General features: G+C 39.3%; 2 protein-coding genes across 2 annotated transcripts in view; one reads left to right on the top strand and one right to left on the bottom strand.

Annotated features, from left to right (window-relative positions):
• Positions 1-2,603, top strand: part of nkx6.3 (NK6 homeobox 3) — a 3,783-nt gene extending 1,180 nt beyond the window's left edge. Inside the window, exons 2-3 of the mRNA XM_014012106.1 lie at positions 769-938; positions 1,225-2,603. Of these exons, the coding sequence (XP_013867560.1) occupies positions 769-938; positions 1,225-1,455 (401 nt within the window). The 3' untranslated portion in view covers positions 1,456-2,603. The remainder of the gene's footprint in view (positions 1-768; positions 939-1,224) is intronic.
• A 515-nt stretch (positions 2,604-3,118) lies between these two features.
• The window catches only part of inpp5l (inositol polyphosphate-5-phosphatase L), a 20,724-nt gene continuing 15,833 nt past the window's right edge, over positions 3,119-8,009 (bottom strand). Inside the window, exons 10-16 of the mRNA XM_014012102.1 lie at positions 6,265-6,360; positions 6,096-6,170; positions 5,817-5,890; positions 5,614-5,725; positions 5,459-5,530; positions 5,311-5,370; positions 3,119-4,624 (exon numbers count right to left, since the gene is read on the bottom strand). Coding sequence (XP_013867556.1) covers positions 5,329-5,370; positions 5,459-5,530; positions 5,614-5,725; positions 5,817-5,890; positions 6,096-6,170; positions 6,265-6,360 — 471 coding nt within the window. The 3' untranslated portion in view covers positions 3,119-4,624; positions 5,311-5,328. The remainder of the gene's footprint in view (positions 4,625-5,310; positions 5,371-5,458; positions 5,531-5,613; positions 5,726-5,816; positions 5,891-6,095; positions 6,171-6,264; positions 6,361-8,009) is intronic.

Raw genomic sequence — 8,009 nt, 5'->3', positions numbered from 1 at the left:
CCCCGAGTTACTGCCTCAACAACTAAACCTAACCCCGAGTTACCACCTCAACAACTAAACCTAACCCCGAGTTACTGCCTCAACAACTAAACCTAACCCCGAGTTACCACCTCAACAACTAAACCTAACCCCGAGTTACTGCCTCAACAACTAAACCTAACCCCGAGTTACCACCTCAACAACTAAACCTAACCCGGAGTTACTACCTCAACAACTAAACCTAACCCCGAGTTACCACCTCAACAACTAAACCTAACCCGGAGTTACTGCCTCAACAACTAAACCTAACCCTGAGTTACCACCTCAACAACTAAACCTAACCCCGAGTTACCACCTCAACAACTAAACCTAACCCGGAGTTACTGCCTCAACAACTAAACCTAACCCTGAGTTACCACCTCAACAACTAAACCTAACCCCGAGTTACCACCTCAACAACTAACCCTAACCCCGAGTTTATTCTTAAGACTTTAAACCAGCAAGCCTAAAGATTAGGAGACATTGGTTTAATCCTGTTTTTAATGTAGCAAATGACTAATGGAGGCATTTTTAGATGCAGCATGCCTATTCTAATGGGTTTTATTAAAAGTTGATTAGATCTACATTTGCTCTAATTCTATGACGGCAGGATCTCATTTAAAGTGTAATATTAAACTTTCTAACACTTCATAGGATGATAAACAAATAAATAAATGTACACAATTATTACATTAAAAAATTATATATTTTAAACTTATACTTAAAAGATTTTTTTTTTTTTCGTGTTAGGCAATGGTCCTTTTGGGGAAATGTCCAGCAGGAAGAAACACACCAGACCAACGTTCAGCGGACATCAGATATTTGCTCTGGAGAAAACCTTCGAGCAGACCAAGTATTTGGCCGGGCCGGAGAGAGCCAGGCTGGCCTATTCTCTGGGGATGACCGAATCCCAAGTAAAGGTGAGGGTTTCATGTCGTGAAATAACACTCCGTTTTCTTTTGAGTTCTATCGTTTATTGTTAGTTTTCGCCTGCAGCGTGGTAAAATAAAAACGTAGACCTATGAGGACTTTATGTGAATTCATAACAGAACAAAAAAAATGTTTTTTTCAAAAATGTCCGTAAACCTGTTCAACAACACGTGCTCATTAATCACAGCCAACAATGTAAGCCATCTACTCTCCCTGTGTGTGTGTGTGTGTCTGTGTGTCTGCGTGTGTGTGTGTGTGTGTGTGTGTGTGCGTCAGGTGTGGTTTCAAAACCGACGCACCAAGTGGAGGAAGAAGAGCGCCTCGGAACCGAGCTCCACGCAGGCGAGCCACGCGGGGCAGAACGGCGAGGCCTCCGAGAACGAGGTGGAGGACGAGGAGTACAACAAGCCTCTGGACCCGGACTCTGATGATGATAAGATCCGACTGCTGCTGCGCAAACACCGCAGGGCCTTCTCGGTCCTGCGTCTGGGGCCGCACCCTGTCTGACACGTTCAACTCACACATTCAACACACGTTTAACACACACACACACGTGCTACTCTGCAGACCTGCATGCTGAGATTAAAAAAACAAACAAAAAAAACTTTTAGTTGGATTACAAAAGCTCATCTGTAAGCATGTGTGTCTGAGATCCACCAGAGGAAAACTAAAAGGACCTTCTGTAAAATTAAAATGTTAAATAATAATAATAATGAAATCTGTCTGGTCTGTTACACTATCACATTGAAAACAATTTCTTGCACACAATTCTGTAAGCACCTGTAGAAAAACAAATATAAAACTGATAGATGAAAACTAATTGCAGTCTTTTTATTACCAAACAGATTGTAAAAGAATAGTAGGATTAAAAGAAAATATGCCTTTGAAACAAAATGTCACACTTTAATAGAAAAAAATAAGAGTTAAGTAATTTATAGGTAAAACAAAATCAACAGTCTTTACATTACATGCATGAAATAAGTTACCGTGAGTGTCTTGTTTCATCACAGACCTAAATTCTAAAATACAGTTGTTGTTTTTTTAGATAAAAATATGGGAAAATGTACAGAATAAATAAACTGATGAATTGAATGTCTAACAAGGGCGTCAGTTCAAATTTTAACCAACAGATTTGTTTGCATTTTGTTTTGTTTTTAAATAAACTATTAAAAAATACATTTGATTGTAAGCTGCAAAATAAAATGTCTCTTTATCAAACCGTATGATTCTTTTTACTTTTTAAATTCAAAGAAATAAAAGATTCAGTTTCCAAATATCTTCTGGCGACTGAGTTATAAAAGCAAGCGGTGAGTGTGAGGGGTCAGTGGTCAAATTGTGATTTACTGATGTGGTTTGTAAGACAACGACCCGTAACCCAGCTGAATAGGTGGTTTTTTCCTCTTCAGCCAACAGAAAATGTTTACAACAAAAAGAAGCTGAGGAATGCTGCAGGGACAGTTTGAAACATTACTATAGACAATCCTAAATAAACAATGTGGAGGACGTTATGTGTTAGTCACTGCTGCTCTGCAAATATGTGCTAAGATTTGAGTTTCAGTCCCTTTGCTTTGTTTTCTGGGGATTTCTGAGCCGTGAATCTGGGTCAAATTGTTAAATAACGAACGAACCACTTCTGTGAATTTTGGTGAGTTTCATTCTAAGCTATATATATATATATATATATATATATATATATGTGTGTGTGTGTGTGTGTGTGTGTGTGTGTGTGTGTGTATATATATTGCATTCAATGTGTTTATAAAGTGAATTTAATGTTCAGTTAAGGTGAAATAAATGACTGATTTTATGTTGTCCTGAAAGAAAAGCTGTGGGAGAATTATCAGGCTAAAAACTGACTGGCTTAGAGCAAAAGCCAGAAGGAAATGTAAATATTCCTATTCAAGTTAATATTTTTGCAGATAAAGCAAATGAGGGATAAAAATAGAGCATCTAAAGATTTAAAAAGTGAAACCAAAACCATTTACACAGCAGAAATAATTAAAATGTAAAAAATTAATGCAAATAAGGTAACTGATGAATAAATTAAATAGATTTTACTTTATGTCCACATCTATTTTTTTAATTTATTCAGCTATATTTCTTTCAAATTCATTTCTGAATTGACGTAATAAGTCTAAACTGTGTCAGTCATAAATAACATTGCAACATATTACTGAGAGCAACATTTTATTTACAAAAGTAAAGCAAAAAATAATAACGTAGTGTTTGCTTAATCTAAAGGTAATACTGGCCTTACAACCAACTCTGCTTCTTTTACAATAAATATAAACTGTTTCAATCAACATTTAACATTTATATTGATGCAGTGTGATGTAAATAACTAAACTTTCTATGAATATTTGTGAACTTGTGTATTTTCTGTATAAATATAGATTGGTGTCTCACCACATTACACTCCGATGAAGCAACATACAACAAGTAGCAGACATATTTCACTCAAACAGTTCTTAATAAAATCCAAACAACAAACTGAACAGAAAAAAACATTGCTGCACTTAAACTACAGTAAAACAGCAAAAAAAAAAATAAATAATAAAGTTGGTCAGAAAACGATCATGAACAAACAGTGCTGCTGAATGTGTTGTGTGAGGGTCCACATGTATATATACTGCATTTACACTAGGTTTAAAGAAGTCCATGAATAAAAAAAAACTTTTCTAAAAAAAATACAAGAGGATGACAGTAAAACTCTTTTGGCAAAGAAATAAGATTAATGTGAACCAGAACAAATGTGGAGAGAAATGTTTGAATGTTTTCTCTGAGGACAGCTAAACTCAGACATCAAACTGAGAACTGTGGAGCTGTGGCTTGTCGGTAAAGCACTTGGTATTATGTACAGTTAGTACATAGAAAGTACACAGAAAGAACATCACTATAAGTTATGCAGAGGAACATGTTCAGTTTCCCCATTTGCGGCAGGTAAAAGCTGATGTTGCTGCCATCAAAGGTCACTACCTTAAACAATGGATTCCAAAACTGCATTTATCAGGACTTCAGAACATTGTCACTCAGTCAAAATTGCTGTGTGTGGTGCAATTAAAAAAAAACAGGTCAGTAAAACATTAGTTCAGCTCTGTCTATGGAGAAAACCAAACTAAACACGTCAACAAGAAACTGAGGGAGCAACATTCCTTCTCTGTGGAAAAATGCTACAAAGTAAAAAATGACAAAAATGTGACAAAAAATAAGAGCAACACATCAGACTAAACACGTTTTTTCTTCAAGAAAATTAATTGTACTTTTATGGTCTTTATTAATTAATTACTGAGAGTTGATCCTCATGTCAAATAACGACGTCCATAATGACTCTAAGTGCTGCACTGGTGCCTGACTGGAGGGTTTTTAATAAATTATTTAGGGACAGGAAGAACCTCATTTTACTTTCATAACAACAGTCTCATCAGCTGCGAGCAGAAGTTCCAGGAAGGTTCTTACAAACTGAGACCTTTGAGACACTAAAGCTCAGAGAGGTGGGTGTAGGATCTGAGTAAGTGTGAACACATCCGTGGTCGTGACACTGGAGCTGTGGTTGACAGGTGTACAGTAGCAGTGAGATCTAATACCAGTGATGCGAGAGCAGAAAGTTCACGGCCCCGATGATGCCGATGGCTGATGATCGTGCCGATTATCTGCTGCAGGTGAGCGGGTTGTAGACCTAAAACACAAACACACACTTTAAAATCACGTGGACCAGCAGCACGTGAATGAGATCAGATTTAAAAGGAATTCAAACAATATGGAGCTTCCTCTTTCCTGTCTCTTCCTCTTTTTAAGTTCGAGATGTAAACTAAAATAATTAGTGTTAAATACGTGAAGCCTGGAATAAACCAAGTTGTTTTTGTTGGTATTGTTTTTTTTTTGGTCTCAAATAGTAAAACACAAGAAAGAAGCAAGAGATGGTTGTAGCATCTTTTACTGTGTGGCGCTCATTATTTTAAAGTCCACTAAAGAGCACTCATGAGAAAGCAGTCCATCCTGAGATAAATAAATTTAAAAGGCAGCAAAACAAAATCATGGCCGTAAAAATGCCAATACTCTGTCGGAGACGATAAATGCCTCTCCAGCCGGCCGTCCAGATGGTAATTAATGAAAAGAAGTCCTGAGATGCACTAAACGTGCAGCAACAGTGACAGTGGAGAGGATTCGATAGGCATAGATCAGTGGAAGGTGCTGATCCAACTACACTGGACACAAAGGAGTGCTTGTGTCCCGCTGGTACTTCATCTTAGTTCATACTCTGACTCCGCTGGGCCGTTCGGGTTATGGCCCTTCTGGGAGCAGAGCAGGATTACTGCAAACTGTTAGCACTGCAGAGCTGTGCACACTAACCCATATCCTCACCATTGAGAAGCATCCCAGTCAATGGCTATCCGTCTTCAGGGAGAAAAACAGGAAAACGGGCTACAGGGAAAAACAAAAAAACAGGAAAGTGTCACTCCACGTGTCCGATTAATTGTCTGGACAATATAAACATTTTTTAAACTCCTACCTTGTGGTCTCCCATACAAACATTAGGACCCATTGTGTTGTAAACAACACGCTTCTCATCAGGATCAGTGCTCTGAATAAGACAAGAAACACTTTGATCATTTAGAGCAAGGAAGCATGGAAGAGTGAGGACACAAACAGGAGTTTCAAACCGACCCTGTGGATGAGATCCTGGGCCGTGTGTGACATGAGGATCCGATCACACCAGGCGGGACAGCGAGTGTTCATGTATTGCGTCGGCTGAGTGTAGTCCTCGCTGTAGGGATAGCTAAACATAAAACGAGGAAAGAACGTGAAAGACACGGAGAGGTTTATTTTTTAAGCACGTTCTTTACAGCTCTTTGCTCATTCAGCCTCACCTGGGTGGAAACTTGATGTCCTCTTCTGTAATAACATCATGAAAGGCCTGGACTTCTTTATCATACTTCACAAGCTGGTGGACAGAAAGTGTACATGTCAACAATGGGGAAGTTGAAAAGTAGGTTAAATTCCAGTTTACTCTCACACACATTTTGTTCCTTTGTTATTGTTTTTGTTGTTTGACATTTAGACTACTGACTGGATCTAATCTATCTTTGGCAGCGTGATAAATTGTTGCACAATAACTAGTTTCTTTGTTTTGTTTTTTGTGCTCTTACTGCTTCACCGTTGTCCTCTCTGAAAACCGCCTGGTGCAGGTAGGCAAACAGCTTCTCCTCGATCTGAAGCAGCACCTGAAGAGGAGGTGAAAGAGAGAAAGGAAAGGAAAGCAGGCCTAAACCAACATCGTTGGATAATTTCTTTCCAGGTTTTAGTGGTTTAAATTACCTGGTGGTCGTTGTTTTTTTCTTCGTATATGATTTTCTCCAATTCATTACTGCTGTCCTTCTTTACTGTCTGCACATCTGCTTCAGTGGACAGGTGCTGGTCCCGGGAACACAAACACAAAAATGTCAAAGTGAAAATGTCAGGTCGAAGCAGCTTTGGGGAAAATGAATGATGTGACCAGAGGTTGCGCTAGACTTTTTTGCTGTCCGTCATTTTGACTGACAGGGTTAAAAAAATCCATCATGATCAATTTTTACCCGTCACTTTCTTTTTTAAATGATAATGATTAAACATTCATAGAAAGCGGCTATTGTCATGTTGGTTTTGCAGTTCTGCCTCAGATGCTGCGCCTGCAGCACTAGCGGAACAAATCAGAACCGGGCCAAATGACCGGGCCCTTTATACCAAATAATAAATCTCTTGATAACATCATTTTATACAACATACACGTGCCTGCAACCGCAGGACTTACAGCACCACAGAGTGACTGTTATTCTGAAGTTCATCAAACGAACATGAAGTGTAACAAACCAAGAGAGGAAAAAAAACACTCAGCAACACAAATTCAAAACAGTTCAGCACCACGGATAGTAGATGGGTCATTTTGACACCAGCTTTATCTATTTCAACTCAGAACCTGCACCCTATCAGTAGCTAAAGTTCAGTAAAACTGGCACAGTGGCCCACATGTTCACAAACAAAATTTAAAACAGAAGTAGCTACTCACCACTAAGGGCATATGATGAACCTTGCGCTCCGAGAACTCGTCCGTGATGCTCTTTGATCTCTTATTCAGGACCACATGACAAGTCCTCTCAGTCTCTCCTGTCCCACTGTGCTCCTCAAGTGCAGCATGTCAAGTTGTATGGATTGTCTGTAATTTTTTCCTCATTTTGCAGGTAAGCCTATATACTGATGTTAACAGAACAATCTCCCAGATTTTTTTTAAGTTTTACGGATTAAAAAAAGTTTCAAATATATTTAACATTTCAGAGCCTGTAGGACGTTAAAAAACAATAAATACCTTCAAAATAAACATCCTCCAACCCGCTCTGCCACTATAAATACATTCTGCCCTCCTCATGTCTTCCTCCTCAAATCTCCACGGCCGACAGTCCGCCTGTGATCCCCCCGCACGTGTGTTAATATGTATTATTTTATTTATTTATTGCTAAAAGTATGGATTGTTGAGGCTCATTGACATGTATGCAAGTGGTGAGTTTTAACTTAGAGGAGCGTTCAGAGGTTCAAACGGTGACTGGAAGAGTCAAAAATAAAATGAGAGCGGTGCAAACCTGACTGAACAAGTTACAGCTGGATGGAAGCATTTTTACCAGATCCGCTTTTTACCAGATCCGCAAAAAATTTTTGTTATCTGGTCCCTGGAAGTTCTAAAACAAAGCAGACCGGACTCTTCTGGATGCGTTCAGGGGAGGGCCCGCCTTCTCCACCTGCCTCAGGTGCGGTAGGGTCGGTTCATACTGCCTCCAAACCGGTTCGGTCTCGTCCGGTCCAGTGTGAGGAGTTCGGAGAAGAATGTGCACGAGGGGTATAGAGTGTGTATCGGGAGTGTGAGTGGGGAGTGGCGTTTATCTTGTCTGTCTTTGAATGAATGGGTGTGAGAATGAGGGTGGGACTGTGTGATTGTGTCTGTGTATGACTGGGTATTTGTCGGGCTGGGTCTCGGGCTGCCCTCTCATTTGATTCACCTAATCACTGGATGTATATATGTGTATGTATATATA

Source organism: Austrofundulus limnaeus, unplaced genomic scaffold (genome assembly GCF_001266775.1).
Source record: "Austrofundulus limnaeus strain Quisiro unplaced genomic scaffold, Austrofundulus_limnaeus-1.0 Scaffold88, whole genome shotgun sequence".
NCBI classification, from domain to species: Eukaryota; Metazoa; Chordata; class Actinopteri; order Cyprinodontiformes; family Rivulidae; genus Austrofundulus; species Austrofundulus limnaeus.
The sequence above is the reverse complement of the archived record's forward strand: the minus strand, read 5'-3'. Positions and strand labels throughout refer to the sequence as shown.